Source organism: Gorilla gorilla, chromosome 19 (assembly GCF_029281585.2).
Source record: "Gorilla gorilla gorilla isolate KB3781 chromosome 19, NHGRI_mGorGor1-v2.1_pri, whole genome shotgun sequence".
In the NCBI taxonomy this organism is placed as follows: Eukaryota; Metazoa; Chordata; class Mammalia; order Primates; family Hominidae; genus Gorilla; species Gorilla gorilla.
In genome coordinates this window covers 23,870,617-23,897,427 of record NC_073243.2, presented here as the reverse complement: position 1 = coordinate 23,897,427, position 26,811 = coordinate 23,870,617, and the positions used below count along the sequence as shown (strand labels likewise).

The 26,811-nt window shown below is 49.7% G+C and overlaps 1 protein-coding gene across 4 annotated transcripts; it reads left to right on the top strand.

Moving 5' to 3' along the window:
* Positions 1–258: 258 nt before the first annotated feature.
* CCDC42 (coiled-coil domain containing 42) lies at positions 259–16,567 on the top strand. 4 transcript variants are annotated; one of them, XM_031003521.3, is made up of 8 exons: positions 385–577; positions 1,551–1,791; positions 2,134–2,239; positions 2,586–2,690; positions 4,651–4,848; positions 10,716–10,937; positions 11,073–11,231; positions 16,295–16,567. In XM_031003521.3, the coding sequence occupies exons 2-8, from the start codon at positions 1,709–1,711 to the stop codon at positions 16,370–16,372; spliced, it is 951 nt and encodes a 316-aa protein (XP_030859381.3). In that variant the 5' UTR covers positions 385–577; positions 1,551–1,708; the 3' UTR covers positions 16,373–16,567. The 4 variants fall into 4 exon arrangements, with proteins under 4 accessions (XP_055223443.2, XP_030859381.3, XP_004058613.3 ...); XM_055367468.2 differs by lacking the exon at positions 10,716–10,937 and having other exon boundaries at positions 259–577; XM_004058566.5 differs by lacking the exon at positions 385–577 and having other exon boundaries at positions 1,422–1,791.
* Positions 16,568–26,811: the final 10,244 nt, after the last annotated feature.

Genomic DNA, 26,811 nt, shown 5'->3' with positions numbered 1-26,811 from the left:
TAGGGGTGGGGTGGACATTGTGTGGGTGTGTTCTGCGTGGGGTAGGGACCGTCTTGCTTTCTCTGCTGAGCCCACCGGACTAGGTGGAAGCAACAAGTGTGTGTGATGGTCCGCTCTGGAGGGGAGGCTCCGGCGGAGCGTGGGAGGGGAGCAGGGCTGGGGTGGGCCGGGATGGAGGGCGCGGCGGACGGCCAGCAGGGGGCGCCAGACGACCGGCAATGCGGCGGGGCGGACTGGCCGCGCTCGGGACACGCCCCCGCCCGAGACCCCTAGCCCACCACAACCCACACACCCCACCCCGCTCCCCCTCCCAGACAGAGAGAAGCGGAACGGGCGGTGTGGCGGGCGTGGCGGCAGTAGCGGGCGTGGGAGGGAGGGAGGCAGAGAGCAGAGGGAGCCTGCGCCTGGCGGGAGCGAGCTCAAGGTCCCGGCCAGAGTCCAGCCAGAGACCCCAGGGCGCCCGCCGCACACCCGCCGTCCCACGCGAAGACGTCCGACCTCCAGCCAGATGAGTTAATGCACGCAGCCTGACGGGATCAAGGAAGGCGGCCACCACGGAGTCAACTTTTTAAATAAGGTCATTTCCGTTACCGTGTTTTGGCATTTCTTCCTGTTTTAAGTTTATGCAAACAAAAACGCGCAGGGCCGGGCGCGGTGGCTCATGCCTGTAATCCCGGCACTTTGGGAGGCGGAGGCGGGTGGATCACCTGAGGTCAGGAGTTCGAGACCAGCCTAGCCAACATGGAGAAACCCCATCTCTGCCAAAAGTACAAAAATTAGCCGGGCGTTGTGGCAGGCGCTTGTAGTCCCAGCTACTCGAGAGGCTGAGGCAAGAGAATCGCTTGAACCCGGGAGGCAGAGGTTGCAGTGAGCTGAGATCCCGCCATTGCACTCCAGCCTGGGCGACAGAGCGAGACTCCGTATCAAAAAAAAACCAAAACCAAAACAAAACAAAAAACTGGCGCAGGCCCCGAGTCTTCTGAGGGGCCTGGCCTGGGCCCTCCTCCTGTGCCTGTCCCCGCGCACCCCTCGCCCGTCCCCCCTTCCCCACCCGGCCCCACCGCGTGCTGGGCCCGCCGCCTGGTTTCTAACCTCCCGCCTCCTCGCGACTCCACCCCTGCCGCCGCTAAGCACCTCCTTTCTTTCTCTGCTCTTCTTCATGGCCTTCCGACCAAGGCCCGGCCCCTCCGTCACCCTCACCCACACCTGAACCCCAGGGAGGCCCTAAGAGCAGGGCGCCCGCACAAGGCCGCTCCTCCACCCGATGCCCCTTCTCAGCCACACACCAGAAACTGCCTCTGGCCCTGGGCTCCATGGCAACCAGCATCTAACCAGGCCTAATGCCTTCCCAGAAGTTCCTGAGGGCAAAGGGCAGGAGCAGAGAGCAGGACCCCAGCAAGGGGAGGACCAATGGGGGCAGGGGGCAGGGGGCAGAGGGCAGCGCCTGGACTCCACGTGCCGGCCACAGAACCAGGCAGCCTGTTGCTAGGTAACCACATCTCCCATAACTGCCCCAGCACATCGTCCTGAGCCGCCCAACCTGTCTCCAGCCACCTTCTGTGGAGTCTCAAACTCCATCATCTGTGGGACCCTGAAGGCCGAAGGGAGAAACAAGAGCGCAGCCACCACCCCTGAGCCACCTGTGGCTCTGCTACCCACAATTTCACTGTGAAGAGTCAGCTGCCTGGGCCGTGAGGTCACTGCCACCATGAGTCTGGGCATCATGGAAGAGGAAGACCTGGCCGAGTACTTCCGGCTGCAGTATGGGGAGCGGCTGCTGCAGATGCTCCAGTGAGTGTCTGAGGCCTGGCTTGCCCACCCCTCTGTGCCTGGGACCACTCACACCCACCCCATACCTCATCTTCCAACCGTCTGTCCCCTCCTCTCCTGTAACCCAGTGCCCCAAATAACCTTGGCACCAGTCCACCCCATCACGCTGGTCTCCACCCTGTCACCCTCCCCCTGCTCACTCCTGCATGGCCCTCTATGCTTCTCAACACAACAGTCCTTTCCCTCGGAAAGGGAGAGAGGCCCCTCTGCTTCCCCGTGGGTATCTGTCTCCACGGGTTACTCCCAGCCCCAGCCTACCCCATGTCAGAACACACAGCCCTCTCGCGTTCACATCTTGGACAGGAAACTCCCCAATGTTGAGGGGGCGTTGGAGTCCCCATCCATCTGGCTACTGGAGAAGAAAAAGGAGACAGAAATCATGCATCAAACTATGGTGCAGAAGAAGAAGGTGGGGACTCAGGGATGGAGTGCAGAGGGGCAGGAAAGGAAGGGGGTGGGCTGGGGCTCCGGGAGAGCCTGTGGACAGCCCTCCATTGTCTGAGTGGGGTGGCTAGAGCCAGGAGTCCTCTATGGTGATCTGGTCTCTTTGGGGAGAACAGAAAGGATCTGGGTCTTGGGGGTACCACTGTCCAGGGATGCTCTGCTCTGGGCCAGGCATGGGGTGGAAAGTGGGAGGCTCCTATGGACCCTCTTGGGCCTGGGGATGGAGCCTCTGGGGCAGGGATGCTGGTCTTCCTTGGTACTCATGTCAGGAGCCCTCCTGACCTCTCTGCTCCCCCACCCCCACCCCAAAGATGTTTCAGCGCAGAATGGAAACCCTGAACCTGCGCTGGGAGGAACTGGGCGTTAAGGAAGCCCAACTGAAGGCTCACATCCAGAAGTCTGAGCAGTTCATCCAGGTTTGAAGGGGTGTGGGCGGCCGCAGTGGCCAGGGGATCCATAGTCCGCAGGTGGGCAAACTGCACTCCTCCTCCTTGCTTCTGCTGACTCCTCGCCCTGAGTTAAAAGCATCCTTAGTGCTCCAACATTGCCTGGCATGTCCCTAGGCGTCCTTTATGTCCCCCACCTGTCTCTGTTTGTAATTTTCCATTTACCTATCAGTCTCTGCTCCCTCTAGATGGCTGTTTCCTATTTCTTTTCCAGTACCTAGGACATACAGTTTATCCAGTAAATGAATGCATGGATGAATGAATGAAGGTGCTACAGTTAGGACTAAACACTTGGGAAATACAGTGATGAATGAGGCAGAGTTTTAGTCCCTCCACCCACCCCGCCCCGCCCCCCCCCCATCCTTGTCCTTGCACTGAAGGTCCAGGCAGGGGATGGTTGAAGGACCAGGCACCGGAGTCCATTCCAAGACATCCTCTCTCACTTCAGTCTCTAGTGGAGCACTTTAATCGTCTTAAAAATCCAGATTTATCCAGACCCACTCCAGGTAGCACTTAACGCAGCCCTGAAGGGCCTGGTCCAGCTCCGGGAGTGGGTAATGATTGCCGCCGGCCACAAAGAAGCCCGCTGTTAAGCACCTTCCTTCCTGCTCTGTGCCTAAGCCGTGTGGGACAGGAAGTCCTTGGACTGGGCAGATTCTCCAGAGGTCCAGTTCTTCTTAGCAGCCAGAGAAACACTTATGGAGTGGTTGGGGCAGAAGAGATTTGGGCGTGAGGCATTCTCCAAATGGCTCTCAGAGGGTTGGTAGCTTCAATTCCCAGAGAGTTTGCTACAAATACAGACCCCAGGGGCTTCCCTTGTTGCTTTCAGTACGTCTGAGGTTGGGCCAAGGCTTGTATATTTTTAAAAAAGTTCCCCAGGCAGTTCTGATGACCAGGTGGATTTGAAAGTCACTGGTTTAGACCCCCTCAGTCCTGTCCTGGGCTTACGGGGCAGCATACAGATCCTGCATGCACCTTCCTCAGTGGCCTCCAAGTACCACCACCACATACGCCTGTCCATGTGGAATCATAGGAGCCCCTGAAGGGAGAAAGGAGCCACACAGGGCGAGGGGTGGGCTTGCCCCTAATCTTAGGGGAGGGCTCTGCAGAAGGAAGAGGCAGGATTGGACTGATTGCGGTAACTGAGCCTCGTTCTGTCCTCTGGGCATTGAGCTGCCTGTTCCATCTCCTCCCTCAGCGGGATGCCAGTCTGAGCTCCTAGGAGCATGCCCTCCCAGTGGCCTTACCCCCCAGGCCCTATGGCACCAGGCGCATCTCCTCTCTCATCTTCCTGGAGCTCCAGCCCTGTTGCCCCAGCTTGTGAAAGGGAGAGGGGCTCCTGCCTCCCATCTCCACAGCTGGGAAAATGGAAGCACCGAGTACTGAATCCGGAGAAAATTCTCGCCTCCCAGCTCTAGTCCGGGAGTGGTCCTTCTGCTCCATGGAAAATGGCCACCACTAAGAACAGAAACCACAGAAGCTTTGTCAGGAGGGTTCTTGCTCCCACTTCTGGACTTTCTCAGTCTTCTCGGGGAGTTGAGTTCTTCCAGACTGTGAGCCCAGTGCAATGTAGGTCTTCCCCAGTCCACTCTCTGAAGTCCAGAGCCCAAGTCCCACAGGAAAGAACCATTTCCTGTCTGCCCCTCCAGCCCCAGGGCCACCTCTTGACTTTGGATTAAACCTCTGTCCTCACAGCCCCCTGAGCCCCCACCTCAGTCCACAGAAATCTCTTCAGCCAGCTTCAAATACCCCTGGAGAGCCTTTTCCTTCACCCCTCTTCTGCCCCATGGGTGGCCCAGCAATCTCTGCCTGTTGCCAGGATGGTTTGTGCAGACAGAGGGGTCTGAGGGCACCACCAGCCCCAGGAAGGCCTGGGCACCGGGAGGGTTGGGCGAGGCTTCCTGACCAGTGCCACCTCCCTGGGCCCCAGGAGAACGACCAGAAACGGATCCGCGCCATGAAGAAAGCCAACAAGGAGCGAGAACTCAAGTGCCAGCACATGCAGGAGCTGACCAAGCGCAAGCAGGAGATGGTGGCGCTGCGGCTGGAGCACCAGCGGCTGAGTGCCAAGCTGAAGGACTACTCCATCTTCAACAAGTACCTAGAGAAGGTGGTGGAGAACTCCGAGGTGAGTCCAAGGAGCAGGGGGGCCAGCCCTGGCACCTTCCTCAGCCCCACCTCTCTTCCCGGGGACCTGGGCCATAGGGTGGAGTTCAGGCTCAGCTGGCTGGGGACTGTGGACCCTCTGGGCCCCAGGAGCTCTGCAGGATGGGCACCCTGCTCCGAGGAGATGCACCCAGCCCTGGAGGGCACTGGGGAGCAGCTAAAAGAAGCCTCTGGTGAGGCTGGATGAGTTTCTCAAGGGGTGGGGCCTAGTGGTGTGTCTTTGTGTGTCTGTGTGAGTCACAACTGTGTATGTATCTTGCATGAGTTGCGTGTCTATGTCTGCACGTGTGTCCATGGCTGTGTCGGTCTAAAGGGGTGTGTGTGTGGGTGTGTGTCGGCACGTGGCCTCCCTCTATCCCTGCATCCCCTCCTCTCAGTGTCTTCTGTTTACTGGAGAGTAAATTGGGGAGAGGAAGGGAGAGGAGTTGGAAAAACACCCAACCTCCTGCAGAACTGGGGTGCTTTGTATGTGCTGGGCCCCGGGGTTGGTGCTTCACACGGGTAACTTCATTCAGTTCGCTGGTGAGCCCCAGGGTGAACCCAAGCTGATCAGCCTTTTACAGAGAAGAAAATGGAGGCTCCGAGAGGTTAAGTCACCTGTTCAGAGTCTCGCAGCTCGTCAGTGGGGAGAGCCTTTGCTTTTAGCCACTCCTCAGTGGGCCCCACAGTGCCATTGATGAGGGCTCTCCCTGCAGTCCCTGTAGCCGGAGCCCAGGGAACTTCTTGGTTCCACCGCGTCTCTTGGGGGCAGCGTCTGACACTGCCGATGCCCCTCCCGGAAACCCCCCTCTGCCCTCAACTCGGTGGCACCTCCCTCTCTCTCCTACCTCTGACCCCTCCTTCTCAGGCTCCTCCAGCGGGGGTGCCTCTTCCCAGCTCCTTCTTGTGTGGTGGGTCCAGGTTCTCTGTCTCAGATCCTCCACTTTTTTTTTTGTTTGTTTTTGAGACGGAGTTTCACTTTTGTTGCCCAGCCTGGAGTGCAGTGGCTTGATCTCGGCTCATTGCAACCTCCACCTTCCGGTTTTCAAGTGATTCTCCCACCTCAGCCTCCCGAGTAGCTGGGATTATAGGCACCCGCCATCACGCCCAGCTAAGTTTTGTATTTTTAGTAGAGATGGGGTTTCACCATGTTGGTCAGGCTGGTCTCGAACTCCTGACCTTGTGATTCGCCTGCCTTGGGCTCCCAAAGTGCTGGAATTACAGGCGTGAGCGATCCTCCACTTTTCTTCTTAGCAATGTCCAGGGCCTCCCATGGATGCCACCCATGTCACATTATCTCCTCCCCCATGTGACCAACAGCCAGAAGGTCCCCTCACTAGGGCAGATGGAGGCACCTCCTCCAGGGGTGTGGATCCATGTCCTCTGAGGGAAGGGGCGACAGGATGCACAACTGTTTAAAGGTCCCACAATTTGCATATCAAACCACGAACCTAATTTACTCATGCGTGAGTCCCACCTCTGCATTATTTCCTCCACTCAAAGGTGCTACGTACTATAAGGTCAGTGGTTCATTTCATGGTTGGAGTTTGTTGGGGGGGGCAGGAAGTAAGGAGGGACTACCAGATTAAAACTGCAGATGAATTGCAAGATGTGGCCAGGTACGGTGGCTCACGCCTGTAATCCCAGCACTTTGGGAGGCCGAGGTAGGTGGATCACCTGAGGTCAGGAGTTCAACACCAGTGTGGCCAACATGGTGAAACCCCGTCTCTACTAAAAATACAAAAACTAGCCGGCCGTGATGGCAAGCACCTGTAATCCCAGCTACTCGGAAGGCTGAGGCAGGAGAATTGCTTGAACCCAGGAGGCGGAGGTTGCAGTGAGCCGAGGTTGCACCATTGCACTCCAGCCTGGGCGACAAGAGTGAAACTCCGTCTCAAAAACAAATAAACCAAAAAAAAATTGTAAGATGTGTCTTGAATTCAGAGTTGGGAAAATATATATCTTAGAATGGAGGAAATTGGCCTGTCTCTCCCTCCTAAGCTTGAGACCTCCACATTTAATTCATCCCATGCACACTCATCTCATCTGCTTCCTGCCACCCCCAGGACAGCCCTGCCTCTGGCGCGACCTGTGCTGGTGAAAGGCAGGACCACCCACTCACAGCCCCGCCAGAACTCAGGCCTCCTTGGCTCCTCCCTCCTGCTCAGTGCCACAGCTATCAATCAGCAGATCTGGTCTGTTCTGCCTTGGAAGTATTTCTGGAATCCAGCCCCTGCCCCTTCCTCATCCAGGCCACCAGTGGTACCTCGTCTGGAGTTCAACTCTGGCGTCGTTCCTGGCCAGCCTGTTCGGCATTCCCCCAGCCCCCCTCTCTTTCTCTTTTTTCTTCTTTATTTTGTTCAAAATACTTTAAGAATACTGGAAAGTATAGAGACACACATAACAGCAACCAAGTACTCATCACACAGCTTTGCTAAATCTTCGTATTTTCCCCATCTGCCCCCAGTTCTTTTGTCTTAAATCAAACACTACCGATAATTGAAATCCAGTAAATGAACTCCTTTGTGTCCTTCCAAATCTTCTGTTTCTTCACCTGTCCTCAGACATCACGAGTATCCTGCTTTTAAAAATTCTCAAGTCATGCTTTTTATTATTTTGTAACATTTTGTAACATTTAACGTTTTGTAACTTTTTATTTGAGTATTCTGCTTTCAAAAATTCTCAAATAGCCAGGTGCGGTGGCTCACGCTTGTAATCCCAGCACTTTGGGGAGGCCGAGGTGGGCAGATCACGAGGTCAGGAGTTCGAGACCAGCCTGGCCAACACGGTGAAACACTGTCTCTACTAAAAATACAAAAATTAGCTGGGCGTGATGGCAGGTGCCTGTAATCCCAGCTACTCCAGAGGCTGAGGCAGGAGAATTGCTTGAACCAGGGAGGCAGAGGTTGCAGTGAGCCAAGATCATGCCATTGCACTCCAGCCTGGGTGACAGAGCTAGACTCCATCTCAAAAAAAAAAAAAAAAAAAAAAAAAATCTCAAATCATGCTTCTTATTATTTTGTCACATTTAATGTTTTGTAACTTTTTATACGGAATTTTTTAAGCATACACAAAAGTAAAGACAATAGTCTATTGAACACCTGTTGCTCATTACCTGATTCTAATAATGATTAATTCATAGTCACATCCCCCACACTTTCCCACCTCTGCCATTTTGAAGCAAACAATATATTTTCATCCATTTGTGTCTCTCTGCCGTATGTATCTCTAAGAGATGAGAGCTCTTTTTAAAATAACTACACCATTGTCACACCTACTATACAATTGATAGTAATTCCTTAACATCAAATATCAGTATCATTTATTGCACAAAATGGGTCAAGCGTGGTGGCTTATGCCTGTAATCTCAGTGCTTTGGGAGGCTGAGGTGGGAGGATCACTTGAGCCAGGAGTTCAAGACCAGCCTGGGCAACAAAGTGAGACCCCCCCCCCCCCAAATCTGCAAAAAATTAAAAAATAAAAATCAGTCAGGAATGGTGGCACACACATGTGGTCCCATCTACTTGGGAGGCTGAGGCAGGAGGACTGTGTGAGCCCAGGAGGTCAGGGCTGCAGTGAGCTGTGTTTATGCCACTGTAGTCCAGCCTGAACAATAGAGTGAGACCCTGTCTTTTAAGACAAATTATTGCACGGATGCTTTTTGTACAGTTGGTTTGTTCCAATGAGAGTCCATATAAGGTCCCCACACTGCCCTTAGTTGGTATGCTTCTTAAGCCAGACACAAAAGAGGTTATATCGTATGATTCCATTGATGTGTTTAAAAACAGGTAAAATTAATCTTTATTGATAGAAGTCAGAATATTGGTTTCCTCACTGGTCGGGGGAAGACACTCACTAGCAATCCTTCCTCATTTATTTGCTAGAATACTACCATAAAGAAAAGGACTTCATAAAGAGATCCTTTCCTTCATCCACCATTTGATTACTATGTGGGTCTTACAGAGAAAGTTTGTTAAATGCTTTATTTAGTTTTCAGAATAATGAATTTGTTCTCTAGCACTGACCTGTAATGTTTCCAGTATCATTGTGAACTGATGGATTTTTAACATATTTGATACGTTTTAATCCTTTGCACTTATTCTTACTAATGTTCAAATCATCTCATCTTTGGGCAGTGGGAGGCTCTTCGATTTGGCACCTAAATCCTTTTGACATCAGCATTAAGTTTTAGAGGTGTGTTCCTAGTAGCTCTGATGTGGTCCATTTATTTGAACTGTGGTACACTGTTGCACTGTGTGCCAGATGAACTTTCAGAAATGCACACGTGAATTGTCTCTCTGTTTCTTAAAATCCTTCAATGGATAAAGTCCACACTCCTTCCCAAGGTTTACTGAGCTCGCTTGCTTGCTTGCTTTTGTTTCTTTTTTTCTTTTTCTTTCTTTTTTTCTTTTTTCTTTCCCTTCCTTCCTCCCTCCCTCCCTTTCTTTTCTTTTTTTCTTTTCCTTCCTTTCTCCCTCCCTCCCTCTCTCTTTCTTCTTCTTCTTCTTCGTTCCATCTTTCTTTCTTCTTCTGCTTTCTTCTTCCTTTCTTCTTCTTCTCAATCTCTCCCTCCCCATCTTGAACTCAGGCTACCTTCAGCATCCTGAACATACAACCCCCTATTCCATTCATCTTTGCCCAGGCTGTCTCCTTCACCTGTAGCACTGCCTCACCTCCCTACACCTGCTTTTGCTAGCTATCTTCTATTTATATACCTCTCATCTCATTTCAGCCACACTTTCTCCCATGAAACCTTTTCTGGCTGTTCCTACCTCTTTCCGTGCTGGGTTGGGTGGCCCTTCCCCAAAGAGGCATATTTGGGGAAAGGCCAGCAGGGCAGTTCCCAGGACATGCATCCATCACTGGAGATGTCATGAGATGGAGAAGGTGCTCGGGAAGTTTCCCCTGGGTGGCTGAAAGGCATGCTTTGATAAGCCCCTAGGAAGGCAACTTGGTATCACAGAACTGGTGTTCATGCTGCCTTCTAAAGAGCGTGGGTTTCATGGCTTCTGTTCCACTGAGTGGGACCTGAGGGTTAGGGCCAGAGTGGCATGGTTCTGGACCAGGCTGGGGGAGGTGAGCTGAGTCTGGCAGGCCACCTGCCCCACCAGCACCCTCTCTAGCCCTGCTTCTCCCTCAGTAAATGAACAAATACCAGAGATCACCAACGTGAAGGCTTTCCCAGAGTCCCCTCCAGCCCCATCCCCCAGTCATAGATAGGGCTTATCTTGCTGTTGTAACTGACTGTTTACTTGTCTGTCTGTCCTCCCTCCATGCCACCCCCCAAGCTGTAAGCTTCCTAAGAGCAGAGTCTGGTTTTCCTAACTCCTGCTATTTCCCTAGCATTTAGCATAGCTCCTGGCTTGTAAGTGGTTCCTGGTACAATCTTGTTGAATAGGAAATTCTTGCCTTGGGAGACATTGCAAAATGCCTTCCATCAGCAATTATCAACCCTGGCTGTGCCTAGAGCCAGCAGGGGACCTTTTGCAAAATTCAGATGCCAGAGACCACAGAAGACTTGTTTATTCATCTGAATCTCCGGGGGTGGAGACTGGCAGGTGTCCTTTTTAAAGCCCCTACAGGTGATTCTCACATGCAGTTAAAGTCGAAAATCCCTAGCCCAGTTGTGCATCCCCCTGCCCAACAAATGGACCGTGGCCCGTACAAGCCCAGGAGAAGCAGGCAGCGGGACCCCAGTGTCCCTCACAGCCTCTGGCCATGACCCTGGCCAAGGGCCTGCCTGCCCAGGTGTCCAGGTGTCCAGGCATCCAGGCTGGAGGTTGGCAGGACTGGGTGGCTCCCTCAGGCCCCAGGGGCTGGCTGTGCATTGACCTGAGCCCCTGGCCACAGTTTGAGGAGATCCATGAGGTGATTGCACGCTACAAGACGCTGGTGAGCATGCGCCACGACCTCATGCAGTCTGCGCAGGAAGGCCAGGAGAAGATTGAGCGCGCCAAGGCCCGGCTGGCGCGCTACATGGAGGAAAAGGATGATGAGATCCTGCAGCAAAACAATGAGCTGGCAAGGCTGCAGATGCGCTTCGACCGTGCCCGCAGCAATGTCATCTTCTGGGTGAGGGGCCCGGGGCACGCCGGGGGCTCCCAGGCACTGGGTGAGTGAGGGCCCTGAGCATACACACACACACATACACACAAACACACACACACCACATGCTGTGCTCATGCCCCGTCCTTATCCACTCTCCAGGAATCTCGCTGGGCGCACATCCAGAACACCGCAGCCAAGAAGACCCTCCTGCTTGGCACCATTAAGATGGCCACGCTGAACCTCTTCCAGATCGTGAGCAAGCACATGAAGGAGGTGACTGAGGTGGCACTGGAGGACACCCACAAGCAGCTGGACATGGTAGGAGGAGGGGACAGACACTGGGCCCGTGGGGTCGGCTGGGCCAAGGAGGTTGCCAGTTGGTTGGGTGGAAGAATGAACCTGACAGAGAAGCAGAGCAGGGACTCTCAAAATTTAACAACATCAGGATCACCTGGGAGGGTGAGGAGTATTACTGGGCCCCACCCGCAGAGTCTCTGACTCAGTGGATCTGAGATGAGAACTCATGAATTTACATTTTCAGCAAGTTCCCAAGTGATGCTGCTGGTTCGGGTTCCACACTTTGAGAACCATTGCATTAGCACCAAAACCCTTTTAGCCCCAGTCTACAGAGCAGTAGCAGGGACCCACTACTGAATCCATTAGTTGTGCAAAACAGCCTTATTAAATTCTAGTGAGATACTGTGGCTTGCTGAAGGCTTGAGCTTGAGGCCCACACTTCGTTAAAAAGAGAAATTGGGGCCAGGCACGGTGGCTCATGCCTGTAATCCCAGCACTTTGGGAGGCCTAGGTGGGTGGATCACCTGAGGTTGGGAGTTCCAGGCCAGCCTCAAAAAAACAAACAAACAAAAAACAAAACAGCAATTGACTTAGAGGCACTTTCCCTACTTTTCCAAAAAAAAAAAGTGAAATTCATGAAATATACACAGCTAGGAAAAAGGAGTTCCCTAAAACAAATAATTAGCCTACATTTTAAAGCCTGTTTGAACAGAATTATTTTATAGCCCAAAGGAGGGCGTTTGTAAGCAAGTGTGTTCTGGAAGTAGCAATTCTCAACATTTCGCCTTTACACTCCTAGAGTTTATTGAGGACTCCCAGACAGCTTTTCTTTATATGGTTGTATCTATAATTGCCACAATAGAAATTAAAACAGAAAATTTTTAAATATTTGTTTAATTCGTTCATTTTTAAATAATGATAAAAAGTATGTTAACAGAAATAGCATTTTTTATGGAAAAAAAGTTTCAAAACTGTTTTGTGAGAAGAGTGGCATTGTTTGACACACTTGCAGATCCCTTTAATGCCTAGTTTAACAGAGGACAGGCAGGTGCTCATGTCCACTCCTGCGTTCATTCTGTTGTGACAGCATATGTCATGGAAACTCCTCTCTGGGAAATGCCACTGTGTGCTCATGAGAGAATAAGAGCGATAAAAAGGCAAATAACATTTTAATATTATCGTAAAAAGAGTTTTGGCCTCAAAAACCCCTGTGACCCACAATAGGGTCTCAGAGACTCCAGAAATCCTCGGGCCCCATCCCCTCAGCCTCCCGGAGGTCCTCAGGCCCTTGCCCTTAGCTGTTGTAAAGAAAGATGCAGTGGGAGGGCCCAGCACAGTGGCTCACACCTGTAATCCCAGCACTTTTGGAGGCTGAGGCGGGTGGATCATGAGGTCAGGAGTTTGAGACCAGCCTGGCCAACATGCTGAAACCCCATCTCTACTAAAAATGCAAAAATTAGCCGGGCATGGCGGCAGGCACCTGTAATCCCAGCTACTCGGGAGGCTGAGGCAGGAGAATCGTTTGAACCTGGGAGGCGGAGGTTGCAGTGAGCCAAGATTGTGCCATTGCACTCCAGCCTAGGCAACAAGAGCAAGACTCCATCTCAAGATTCACTGGGAGAGGCCGCCCTCCAGCAGCTCACTCCCACAGGCACATCTCCTGCTGAGACCATGGCTTCTAGTCCATCCACTCCAAATTTTGAGTTTCTGAATCCCTCTCAACTTGGATTCACCTCTACAGGAGAACTTCAGATTGCCCAAAAGTTATTTGAAAATATCTCACTTCATTCCCGTAGGAGATGAACCTACTCACGGAAATACACATGACCGAGTCGCCTACAGATTTAAACTTAAGGACCTGGGAAAGTACAAGTTGAAATCAGAGGTCAAGGATGGAGAGAAATACAGACTGCCCTTGGTTCTTAAGGGTCTTAGACAGGGGCAGTAATTGTTTCTGAGCTTGCTGGTAACCTGAATGAAAAGCCACCTGTAGCTCTTATACTAGAATAAGAAAAAATAAGGTTTCCTCCGAGACAATGTGCCTTTTCCCAGCACTTAGTTCTCACTGAAATTTCTCGATGAGCCTTCATTGACACTCTATGAATAATGTTCTCAACAGCATCCCTGCAACCAATGCAGGCACTGGCTTTGTAAGGCAGCTGCTTATACAGAACAAGGAACGTGGTACACAGGACAGCTTAGGAAAAGCGATTCTGCAGAAGGCCAAGTCAATTTGAATTCCTTCGAGTGTGTCATGGAAGGTTTGGCATTATCCCTGAAGAAAAGCCAAACTATCTGAACAAGCACTTTCCAGACTGAATCCTGAGCTATTGTTTCCTAGGGGGAATAAAAGGACTCCATAGACTAATACATTTAGAAACTCTAAATTAAACGAAGATGAGATTAAAAAAACAAACAGGACTTGGAGTCTTTGCTATAGTTCTATGCCCTGAGATGCTCCCAGCAGACAGCATTTCTAAAACTGACTTGACCACAGTACTCCTTTGGGGCATGTGACCACTTATTATGAGAACATAGCTCAGGAAACGCTGACCTGTCTTCTCTGTCATCTTGGGAAAGCTGCTTTAATTCATTGACTCTCTGTTTTCTCATTTGCAAAATGGGAATGATATTGGTAATGGTAACAGTATCAGCAGCTGACAGTTGTTGAGAGCTTTGGACAAAGTCTGTGTAGTTCCATCTCCAGAGACAGCCTTGAAAAGGAGAAGTTTTAGAACTGAAATCCTTTTTTTATTTTTTTAATTTTAGGTTCAGGAGTACACGAGCAGGTTTTTTTGTTTTTTTGTTTTTTTGAGACGGAGTCTCACTCTGTCGCCCAGGTTGGAGTGCAGTGGTGTGATCTCGGCTCACTGCAAGCTCCGCCTCCCAGGTTCACGCCATTCTCCTGCCTCAGCCTCCCGAGTAGCTGGGACTACAGGCGCCCGCCACCACACCCAGCTAATTTTTTTTTTTTTTTTTTTTTTTTTTTTTGAGATGGAGTCTGTCTCTGACGCCCAGGCTGGAGTGCAGTGGTGCGATCTCGGCTCACTGCAAGCTCCGCCTCCCGGGTTCATGCCATTCTCCTGCCTCAGCCTCCCGAGTAGCTGCGACTACAGGCGCCCCGCCACTACGCCCGGCTAATTTTTGTATTTTTAGTAGAGACGGGGTTTCACTGTGTTAGCCAGGATGGTCTCGATCTCCTGACCTCATGATCCGCCCGCCTCGGCCTCCCAAAGTGCTGGGATTACAGGCTTGAGCCACCAAGCCCAGCCTTAATTTTTTGTATTTTTAGTAGAGATGGGGTTTCACTGTGTTAGTCAGGATGGTCTCAATCTCCTGACCTCGTGATCCGCCCGCCTTGGCCTCCCAAATTGCTGGGATTACAGGCGTGAGCTACCGCGTCCGGCCGAGCAGGTTTGTTATATAGGTAAACTCATGTCACAAGGGTTCGTTGTACAGGTTATTTCATCACTCAGGTATTAAGCCGAGTATCCAATAGTCATTTTTTCTGATCCTCTCCCTCCTCCCACTCTCCACCCTCAAGCAGATCCCAGTATGTGTTGTTCCCCTCTTTGTGTCCACGTGTTCTCATCATTTAGCTCCCACTAATAAGTGAGAACACTCAGTATTTGGTTTTCTGTTCCTGCGTTAGTTTGCTAGGGATAGTGACCTCCACCTCCATCCATGTTCCTGCAAAGGACGTGATCTCATTCTTTTTTATGGCTACATAGTATTCCGTGGTGTGTAAGTACCACATTTTCTTTATCCAGTCTACCATTGATGGGCATTTAGGTTGATTCTCTTTGCTATTGTGGATAGTGCTTCAGTAAACATCCCCATGCATGTGTGTTTATGATAGAACGATTTATATTCTTTTGGGTATATAACAAGTAATAGGACTGCTGGGTTGAATGGTAGTTCTATTTTAATTCTTTGAGGAATCACCATACTGCCTTCCACAATGGTTGAACTAATTTGCACTTCCACCAACGGTGTATGAACGTTCCCTTTTCTCCACAACCTCAGCAGCATCTGTAACTTTTTCACTTTTTAATAGTAGCCATTCTGGTGTGAGATGGTATCTCACTGTGGTTTTGGTTTGCATTAGAACTGATATCTTAGAGGCTGTCTGGGCCAATCTTTTCTCCCTCTCTCCTTATTAAAGATGAAGAAACTGAGTCCCAGAAAGATGGAGTGATTGCCCCAGACCTGCGATGGGGGCCCAGCTAGGTCATCTGACTTCTGGAGCATGACTTCTGTGTCATGCTGACTGCGTGCTCTTTACAAAACAGAAGGCGGTGAACAGAATTTACATTCCTTTTCATGACTCAAGGTTATCATGATGAGCATCAGCTCTGGGTTTCGAATGCACGACCACCTTGAGGGCGGTGAAGTTGTGGAAGGCGGTCTGCCCATGCTGACGGAACCCTGCCTGCTAAATCCTTTTCATCCACCAGCCTGCTTGTGACCCTTTCTTTCTTATCCCTCCTGCTTGACTCTCAGCCTGGACTTCATACATCACCAGGGTCTGCCTTCAGGAGTTCCCAACTCCATCCCTGTTTTGTTGCTTCTCATCGGCTACACCCGACACTCAATTTCACCTCAAAACATTGTCAAATGAGAGAAAGTGGCCTCCTCAAGAAGTCAGTCATGGTTGGGTGCAGTGTCTCATGCCTGTAATCCCAGCCTTTTGGGAGGCCGAGGCGGGTGGATCACTTGAGGTCAGTAGTTCAAGACCAGCCTGGCCAACATGGTGAAACCCCATCTCTACTAAAAACACAAAAATTAGCTGGGCATGGTCACAGGTACCTGTAATCCCAGCCACTCAGGAGGCTGAGACACGAGAATCGCTTAAACCCAGGGAGTGGAGGTTGCAGTGAGCCTAGATCGTGCCACTGCACTCCACCCTGGGTGACAGAGCAAGACTCTTGTATCAAAAAAATAAATAAATAAAATTTTAAAAAGAAGTCAGTCACAGGAAAGCAATGATGAATTCTTTACAAGTGAATGTCTGGGATGCTCCATCTTGGGACAGGGGAGACCTCTGGGGGGCGGAGTTAACGCTGGGCTCCTTGCCTTTCTAGATCCAGCAATTTATCCAAGACCGGTCGGACATCTGGGCAGAGGTGAAAAAGAAGGAACAACAGCGAGTCCGGATTTAAGGAGGCAGACTTGTTCCAGAACGTCCTGAGACAGAGATCGTGAAAGAAGAAGTCGTGAGCCTGCGGTCCAGTCAGTCCAGCTCGGGACCGATGCCCGCTGTGCCTTCCTGCTGAGGGACACCTGCTTATTTTCCCCCGTGGGCCTCACTCTATCCCTGAAAACAGTGAATGTTAGAAGAAGTTTGTTCTCAAGTTCTCTCTAGCCCTTTGGTAGTTTATTCATGGGGAAGAGTGCAGCGACGGGGGACCCCCCCAACAAGCACTCACTCTCAAAGCTGGTCACCTAGGCTGCCTGGGAACTAGAAACCACATCTTAGGTCTGGTGTCCCCTCACCTTTGGGCTCACACACAGTCAGTGTTCAGGTGGGCAACAAACCAGTAGGGTCAGTACAGAGGACTCTTCTCTCATCCACCACTTCAAACTTTTATATTTTATTTTATATTTTATATTATTTTATTTTATTTATTTTTTTATTTTTTTATATTTTATATTTTATTTTATATTTTATATTTTATTTTATGTTATTTTATATTTTTTATTTTATTTTATTTTGTTTTTATTTATTTTATTTTATTTTATTTTTGAGATGGAGTTTTGCTCTTGTTGCCCAGGCTGAAGTGCAAGGCGCGATCTCGACTCACTGCAACCCCTGCCTCCTGGGTTTAAGCGATTCTCCTGCCTCAGCCTCCCAAGTAACTGGGATTACAGGCGCCCGCCACCACGCCGGGCTAATTTTGTATTTTTAGTAGAGACAAGGTTTCACCATGTTGGTCAGCCTGGTCTCGAACTCCTGACCTCAGGTGATCCATCCACCTTGGCCTCCCAAAGTGCTTGGATTACAGGCATGAGGTGTTTCTAATTTGGGTGCAAAGACCCACTTAAAACTACGAAGGCAGCTTCCCAGGTCAGAGCTGCAAAAGTGCTGAGTCGAGCACTCTTCCCTGACTTCAGGAGCAAGCTCTGCTCCCCTGCCCCACTGTGTGCGCTAAAACATGCAAGCCAGTGTCAGCAACGCTAAGGAAGGAACAGCCCTAGTTACTGCCCTAGTTACTGGGCAGGCCACCAGTAACTAGGGAGGGATCACTAATGTGCCAAATGACAAGCTCAAGGCTCAGGAGCACCTCAGCAGGCTGGGATGATGGATTAAAACCAGCCAAACTCAACTCAATCGAGGTCAATGTAAAATCTCAAACTTAGGTTCAAAAACTCAATTGCACATTTTAAAATCAATAGCAAAAGCCAAGTCAGAGAGCCGTGGGGAAGTAACATGTATTCAACAGGGACTTCATTTGTATCCGCCTTTTGAAAACCCAGTGAGGCATCATTATCCTGACTCACAGAGCAGGATGCTTGCCTGGGAACCCTGGCTACAGGACGACAGGGTCAGGATTCACCCCTAGGTCTGCTCCTCCTGAGCCTGGTCTCTCCCCCTCGTCAGTCTGCCTCCCAGAAAGCAGAGGCCCTGTGCTTTTGTCCCCAAAGCAGGCTGAGGAGCAGACTTAACAAGGCTCCGTGTCTCCTCCCTGGCCTTGTGATCCTAGAGGGCCCTCAGACTGCCCGGATTCCTGTTGCCTCAGGGAAGGCACTGCTGCAGCTGCCCTGCCAGGATCGCTGCGTGGCCGCAGTAACCCCTCACCTTCACATACAACACCTTACAGCAGTCATTCTCAGGCGTGGTCCCCGGACCAGCAGCGTCAGCATCACCTGGCAACTTTACCAGTTAAATTCTCAGGCCCCACTCCAGACCTGAGAATCAGAAACTCCAGGGGTGGGACCCAGCACTCTGGGTTTTAAGAAGCCCTCCACATGATTCTGATGCGTGCTCAAGTTGAAGAACCACTGCCCTGCAGTGACCAAACACTTTCAAGCACCTGGGCTCCACTCATTTCCTACCTCAAGAAGCAATACCTCAAGAAGCAATACGTGTCTACCTGGGTCAGCGTATAGCCAGAGAAGTAAGTAGATTGATAGACAGACAGATAGATAGATAGATAGATAGATAGATAGATAGATAGATAGATAGATGATAGATAGATAGATAGATAGATGGGTGGATGGGGGGATGGGTGGATAGATGGATGGATGGGATAGATAAACAGTAAATAGAAGATAGTAGGTAGATAAGATAGGAGATAATAGATAGATGATAGATACATAGATATAGAAGATAGATGATAAATTAGATGATAAATAGCAAATAGTAGATAATATGTAGATAGGAGATAGACAATACATAGTAGATAGATGATAGATACAGATCAATAGATCAACAGATAGATGATAAATAGTAAATAGAAGATACATGGTAGATAGATAGGAGATAGACAATAGATAGTAGAGATAGATAATAGATACATAGATACATAGACAGATAGATACACAGGTAGATAAATACATAGATAGATAGATGGTAGAGAGAGAGAGATTCTTCTGGTATATGTGAAGGGCTTTGTTTCAGGGATTTGACTGTAGGCAGTCGTGGGCACTGGGTAAGCAGTGTCTATAAAGCAGCTGTCTTCCCATCTGATGCTGGGGCTTGAAGTTCGCAGGGGAGATGGTTGGGAAGGAAGCATGGAGGTAAAGTGGGGCAGATCAAGGACAAGTCAGAATCCATAGCACAGGCTGGAGACCCGAGGACAGACAGGCAGACAGAAACCCATGTCAGTTCTTGTTGCTTCTGAAATTGGTGGTGTGGGCGTCCCGCCAAAGCCAGGATCCTTCGTCCTGGAAATGAACACATACGCCTGGCCCAGGGGCAGGAGACTGAAGGAGGTTCCAGGGGAGGGCGGGCAGATGCAGGCCTGGCCACCGCCTCACACCAATACCGCCAGTCAGCAGGCATTGAGTAAGTTTGTGGATTTGTGGCTTCTCTTGTACTCAAGAAATCTGCCTAGACCCACAGAATTTCTTCTGCCCCAGGGCTGGGCCCCTCTTTAAGCCTGAAAAATGCAACAATATCAGAGTGAGTCCGCCCCCAAATCCCCTACGGGAAGCTCTCTGTGACCCACACTAACAGGACACACCCAAGAAAAGGAATTCTGAGAATACAATTCTGCCTAGGCACGCCGACTTATCCCGAAGCCTCCACGCTATCATCATCTCCATTTCACAGGTGACGAAACCAAGGCAAATCTGCCTTCCGAAGCGAGGAACGGATGCTGGAGGCTGCAGTCCTGCCGGCTGGCCCTGGCCAAACAGGCGTCTCCAGCGGATGGAGGGCAGATGTCACCTCACACACCCAGGACAGCGAGTGCTAAGGGGGTGCTCAGAGGGGCATGGAGGGGTTGGGGATCTCCAGAAACGGCCGTGGGTGAAGGATATGCTGCTGAAATAACTTCCCCACGTTCAGCCTCCTGGTCTGGGTCCTGGGAGGTGGGAGAAGGCGCAGAACAGGCAGTTCCCCCAACTCCCCAATATACACACTTCCCCCCACAGCCCCGTCTTCTGCTGTCTCTGTAAGGTGGTGTTTGAGAAGCCCAGGCTGTTCGGCCCGAACACACTTCCTCTTGGAGTGTGCAAGGCCCCCTCAGCACCACCCTACAGCACCACCCAAGGCCCTGTGCGAGCAGCCGAAGGCACTCCCTCTGCCTCCTTCCTCTGTGCTCCCTCCTGCGCTTCACCACCCTGCGCCACCAAGTTTCCAGGGCTTGACTGAAACAGGGACTCCTCAGGGTCACACTCAGAACTCCTGTGATCACACATAAGCTTATCCTGAGACACACGTGTTTACACGTGTGTATAACTTACGCTGATATTGCCTGTGTGTAACTCTGCATGTGCATGCTGTAAATGTGCATACACTCACCCTGATACTGCAGATGTATAACTAGTATGTGCATATTATATATGTGTATAACTCACTCTGATATTGTTGCATATTTCATGCTTAAAAACGGTGGTCCAGCCCTGGGGCAGAAGAAATTCTGTGGGTCTAGGCAGATTTCTTGAGTACAAGAGAAGCCACAAATCCGCAAACCTACTCAAGCCCACAGACACAGGGAGAACAAATCCAAATGGCGCAGGGATTCCCAGGCGCCAGAGTGAAGGGGTCTCCCCTTGGGGAGGGTACTGGCAGTCACAGACAGGCCCTCGCTCCTTCCCTACCCCACCCCAGCCCCATCTCAGGCCTTCTGCATGGCTACCCGGGGCCCTATAGCCACATCAAGAAGCCAAGACAACCCGGTCAAGAGGGATTCCAACTCTCAGATGCATGAGATCACGCTCCAAGAACAAGAAGATGAAGGTAAGGGCCTAACTGGAGTTTTTCCCAGCAAGAAAAGACACTAACTCACGAGAGCAGAAATAACTGATTTGTTCCAGAAATGAATGGTTCTCATCAGCAAAGGCAGGAAGTAGGGCTCTGGGTGTTTTATGGATAAAGGGAGGGAAGAGGAAGGAAGCCCTTCAGGAGCTCACTCTCAGTGTAGAGCACTCGGTTCCCCTCCAAACCCGTGAGCTCTTCCTGATGGGTGGGAGTAGGGGAAGGACAGAAGAGGGGGTTGGAGGGGTTTGGAGGACTAAGAGCTGAGCCTGCAAGCAGGCAGGTGGGCAGACAGCTGCATGTCTGTCACAACGCTTTGCCATATACACAATCTCCAAACTGCTGATAAAGATGGGATTAAAACCAAGCTTTGAGCACCCTTCCAGGTGATCTCGGTCTCCCTGGAGTAGCGGAAGAGCCTCTGCTTCTGTGAGATCAGCTACTAGCCCTTGGGATCAGCCCCCCTCCTCACAAGGTTTTACCCTCAAAGCCCTTTCCCTAGCTTCCAAGCCAGGGTCCCACATATTACGGACAAGGCTTTCAGTCAGCTGGAAGGGCTCTAGAACCTTCTGCTTCTCCTTTCAAGCCATCTTAGGGTTGATCACTTGGGCATCTGAGTGAGCTCCTATGCTCCTGGACTTTCGGTCCCAGCAATGTTTACTGGAAGGCCTTCCATGTGCATAGCAGGGTGCTGAGGCCAAGCGGAGTCCCACGAGACCCCTGTCTCAGGCCAATCTTCTTCTCTTGGGAGATCAGAGCTGCTGAGAGCTGTGACACCAGCCCAGTGCAGCTTCCTCACCTGCAATGGCCTGAGGTTCCCCTTAGCTTTCACCTTTGAAACACCAGGAAGAGGCTCCCAGTGTAGGCCATGGAGTGCGGAATGATGAGCCAGGCTCGGAGGCAACCGGAGTATGATGTCACCCTCGGGGTGGGGGGGGGGGGGACAAATAACCATTTTAGAAATCTTATGAGGAAAAGAGGTGGCTCTAGAAACATCCAACAGAAACACAGCCAGCTGCACAGCGATGCGAGGCTGATTGTGTTAGTTTTCTAGTCTGCATAACAAATTACTGCAAACTGGGGGTCCTGAACCAACACTCACATGTTACCTCACGGTAGCAGCTGAGTCCGCATGGGCTGGCTTGGCTCTGCTCAGGGTGTCATGAGGCTGCAACCATGTTGTGCAATGGCTGGGCCGTCACCTGGAGGCTCAGGGGAGGAATCCACTTCCAAGCTCCTTCAGGTTGCTGACATAATCCAATTCCTGAAGCTCTAGGGCTAAGGTCCTCATTTCCTTGTTGGCTATCAGCCAGGGGCCCCTCTGCTCTTAGAGGCCAACTGCATTCCTCATTGCACGGCCTCTTCCATCTTCAAAGCCAGCAACAGCATGTGGAGTCCCTGTCAGGCTTTGAGTCTGACTCTCTTCCAATACCAGCTAGAGAAATTATCTGCTTTCAGAGGGCTCCTGCAATTAAATTAGACTCACCCAGATAATCTCCTCCTTTTGCCCCAATACCGGAAGGCGAAGGTCATGGGAACTGTCTTAAAACTCTTCCTACCACACTGATGGAGAAAGGATGTCAAAACAGCTTCTGAAGAAAGAAGAGGAGGGGGCGAAGAGTGACTATGACAAGGATGGGAAAAAAAAATATTTTAGGCTGGGCATGGTGGCTCCTGCCTGTAATCCCAGCAGTTCTAGAGGCCAAGGTGGGTGGATGGCTTGAACCCAGGAGTTCAAGACTAGCCTGGGCAACATAGCAAGACCCTGTCTTTACAAAAACTATTTAAAAATTAGCAGGGCACTGTGGCTCTTGCCTGTAGTCCCACCCACTCAAAAGGATCACTTGATCCTGGGAGGTTGAGGCTGCAGTGAGCTGTGATCACACCACTGCACTCCAGCCTGGGTAACAGAGCAAGACCCTGTCTCAAAAAAAAAAAAAAAAAATTCTTTCAGATGTGCACCCGAGCTAACAGTTACTAGTGATAGTTTTATCAACACAGGTTTCTATGGGGATTGTAGATGTCTAGGGAGTCAATAAATGGGCTTCAGACTGGGAATCACCTAATTTTTTATGAAACTTTTATATATAAGCATATGTGGATTTTTCATGGCTGAGGTGGGTGAGGATGGAGGTGGATCAAAAGAAACTCTACAGCTTTCCCATTCTCCCAGAAATCTTAACCCAATAAGGTTAGAAATTACTGCTTTTTAAAATAATTAACAGGCCGGGCGCAGTGGCTTATGCCTGTAATCCCAGCACTTTGGGAGGCCGAGGCAGGCGGATCACGAGGTCAGGAGATCGAGACCATCCTGGCTAACACGGTGAAACCCTGTCTCTACTAAAAACACAAAAAATTAGCCGGGTGTGGTGGCAAGCACCTGTAGCCCCAGCTACTTGGGAGGCTGAGGCAGGAGAATCGCTTGAACCTGGGAGGTGGAGGTTGCAGTGAGCCGAGATCATGCCACCGCACTCCAGCCTGGGCAACAGTGCGAAACTCTGTCTCAAAAAAACAATAATAATAATAATTAACAGCTTTATTGATATATAATTTGCATATTGTGTAATTCATTCAAAGTGTACAGTCCACGGTTTTTAGCATATTTACAGAATTGTTCAACTCTCAACACATTTTTAGAACATTTTCATCACCCCCTAAAAAGCTCCGTCAGTAGACCCAATAGTTAATCTCATTTCCTCCCAACCCCCCAGCCCCATTCATCTACCTTCTATTTCTATGCCTTTGCCTGTTCTAGATATTTCACATGAACGGGGTCATACAATCTATGATCTTTTATGTTTGGCTTAGCATGTTTTCACTTAGCATAATGTTTTTGAGGTTCATGCGTGATACAACATGTATCAGTATATCACTTCTTTTTAGGGCTGAATACTATTCCATTGTATGGATATATGGTAGCATATTTTGTTGATCCAATAATCAGTGGGTGGACATTTGTGTAGTTTCTGCTTTCTGCTTTTGGTGAATAAAGCTGCTACGAACATTCTTATACAAGTTTTTGTGTGAACATAGGTTTTCATTTCTCTTGTGTAAACACCTAGGAGTGGAATCGATTGGTCCTATAGTTATTCTATGTTTAACCTTTTGAGGAACTGCCAGACTGTTTGGATTTTGAGATACATCAGGAGCATTTCTATTTCAGGGATTAATGGCAAAGTAGTACAAAGGAAGATCAGCCTGGCAGCCGGGCACGGTGCTTCACGCCTGTAATCCCAGCACTTTGGGAGGCCGAGGCGGGTGGATCACGAGGTCAGGAGATCGAGACCATCCTGGCTAACACGGTGAAACCCTGTCTCTACTAAAAATACAAAAAAAAAAAAAAAAAAAAAATTAGCCGGGCGTGGTGGCGGGCGCCTGTAGTCCCAGCTTCTCCGGAGGCTGAGGCAGGAGAATGGCGTGAACCTGGTAGGCGGAGCTTGCAGTGAGCCAAAATTGTGCCATTGCACTCCAGCCTGGGTGACAGAGCAAGACTCTGTCTCAAAAAAAAAAAAAAAAATGGTTGTATCGAGTACCTCCTATATGCAAGCACCAAGCAAAGCAGAAGGGACAAAGTAGTAAACAACTGATCTGAGTCCTGCCTCTTGGAGCTTTTGGCCTCTTGGGAAAGAGAGACATTCCACCCCTAGATATAAATAGCTAAATCATTAAATAATCATCACTGCACTGGCTGTTAGGAAGTTCTGGTGCTAGGGGATCCTATGAGGGAAGGAGGTGGGAAACCAACCAGGTCTTTTTGAGGCAGCAAGGTAAGGTTTAGCAAGAGACTTGAAAATGAATACATGTTATTTTTGTTTTGTTTTGTTTCCGCCAGACAATGGCAAGGAGGAGGAGAAAGAGAGGGTGTCACAGTGTCCTAACACAAAATGGGAAGAGGCTGGGTCTGGAAAGGGTGGGCCAAAGGTCAGAGTAGCTGGAATGAAGAGGGCAAGGGTGAGAACAGAGGCAAGCAGGGGCTAGATCATGTGAGACCTTTCAGGGAGGCCTTTTCCAGGATTTTGGCTTTTATTCTAAGGGGACTGGAGAGCACTGAGGGTTTTTTTCTTTTCTTTTTTTTTTTTTTTGACAGAGTCTCACTCACTCTTGTCACCCAGGCTGGAGTGCAGTGGCGGGATCACAGCTCAGTGCAGCCTCAACTTCCCAAGCTCAGGTGATCCTCCCACCTCAGCCTCCTTACTAGCTGAGATTACGGGCACATGCACCACACCCAGCTAATTTTCTGTATTTTTAAAGTACAGACAGAGTTTCACCATGTTGGCCAGGGTGATCTCGAACTCCTGGCCTCAAGTGATTCCACCTTGCACCAAGACCCACCTCAGCCTCCCAAAATGCTAGGATTATAGGCAGAAGCCACTGCTCCTGGCAGCACTGAGATTTTACTAAAGGAAAAAAAAAAAAGAAAGGATAAGAGACCAAAGATTGAGCTCTGGGTAGGAGTTTGTTTGTTTTTTTGTTTTATACTGCTAGGCTTGGAAACCCAATTTGGCACAGAATCTAGGTTCTGGGGAATGAGGTTTTGGGGAGAGGAAAGGGAATAGATCTGGAGAATCTGGAGAAAAAAAAAAGACAAAATAAAACTCACAAACTTTCTCTGTCCCAAATTAGAAAGGCAAGTGAGTGATGCTGGTGAGATCTGGGCTGATCAATCAGTGTGTTGTGGGCACCTAAGGGCCTTGGGCCCTGTCCTGCTGTTTGATGTCAGGTGAGGTGTCCGATTCAGGATGATGGCATCCAGTTGTCCTAGCAGACGCGAGGTCTGCACTGCTATCAGCAGGCTATACTGCATATCAGTTTTAAGCTGAGGAGGAGTATGATCAGGTTTGCTCTTGGCAAAGATGGCTCTAGCTCCTTCACGGAGAATGGACTGGATAGGGGGCAAGAATAGGAGGAGGCCAGAATGAATGCAGGAAGACCATCTTGTTAAAGGATAAGTTTCTTAAAGTTATGACTGCCATATACATATAAACATAAATGGAGGTGTCACAAAGATTTTATCTAACTCGCCGGGCGTGGTGGCTCATGCCTGTAATCCCAACATTTTGGGAGGCCGAGGCAGGCCAATCACCTGAAGTCAGGAGTTCGAGACCAGGCTGGTCAATGTGGTGAAACGCCATCTCTACTAAAAATATAAAAAAATTAGCTGGGCGTGGGGACACACGCCTGTAATCCCGGCTACTGGGGAGGCTAAGCAGGAGAATCGCTTGAACGTAGGAGGCAGAGGTTGCAGTGAGCCGAAATCACGCCACTGCACTCTAGCCTAGATGACAAAGAAAGACTCTGTCTCAAAAGAAAAAAAAAAAGGAAAAAAAGATTTTATCTAACTCATCAGTTGAGATAACCAGTATGACATAAAACTGCATTCAAAGAAGAATCCACAGAACAGACACACATATGCACAATCAGGAATGTAGAAACTAATTTGCTAATAGATACAAAAATGTTGTCTTCTACAGGGCAGAAATCACTTGCTACGTAAGTTAACTCTTGTGTCAACAGAGTTCAGAGTTGCAAAATGGTAAAAAGAAAAACAAAAAGAAAGACACAAATCCCTATAGAATCAACCCCCGAAAGGTTTTCTAGAGACAATATCATGGAAAGGAAACCCAGTAATATTTTCAGCCACTTCAAAGCCATTTGCGAACTTCCCTGACAATCTGAGGCTGTGGTCCAGCCAAACTTGGGCTTGTGACTTCTGCACAGGAACACCCTGTGAAACAGATCCTGGTGGGTGCTGTGGTTGAATTGGGGTGGTGGAGTCCAAAGATTTCCCTCACTCCTGGACAAGCAGATCCAGAGATACCACAAGAATCCTAGGACTCTTCAGAATCCAGTTTGAAAATTTATGGCCCCGGTATGTCTCAGGTTCCTTCCTGCTTAGCATTCTATGTTACCTGAACTTTCTAGTCCCTAAATCTTACTCTCAATTATTTCTATTATTTAAGTACCACCTCCTGCTCATATTTAGATACCTTTAAATGTTAAGGATGAATTGCACAATTTTTAAGAGGCAATCTAGCATACCAGCTTTAAACACATACTGTTGGAATCAAACTCTGAACTCTGACCTTGGGCGAGTCTCTTAATCTCTCTGTGCCTCTATTTCCTCATCTGTAAAATGGACAGATTCATAGTTCATAGGGTTGCTTTGAGAACTAACTC

Bases quoted from the DNA above. Each gene is read 5' to 3' on its own strand.
- CCDC42 (XM_031003521.3), top strand. From the start codon at position 1,709: ATGAGTCTGGGCATCATGGAAGAGGAAGACCTGGCCGAGTACTTCCGG. The intron at 1,792-2,133 runs GTGAGTGTCTGA...CATCTTGGACAG, and splicing joins CGGCTGCTGCAGATGCTCCA to GAAACTCCCCAATGTTGAGG. The intron at 11,232-16,294 runs GTAGGAGGAGGG...TTGCCTTTCTAG, and splicing joins CCCACAAGCAGCTGGACATG to ATCCAGCAATTTATCCAAGA.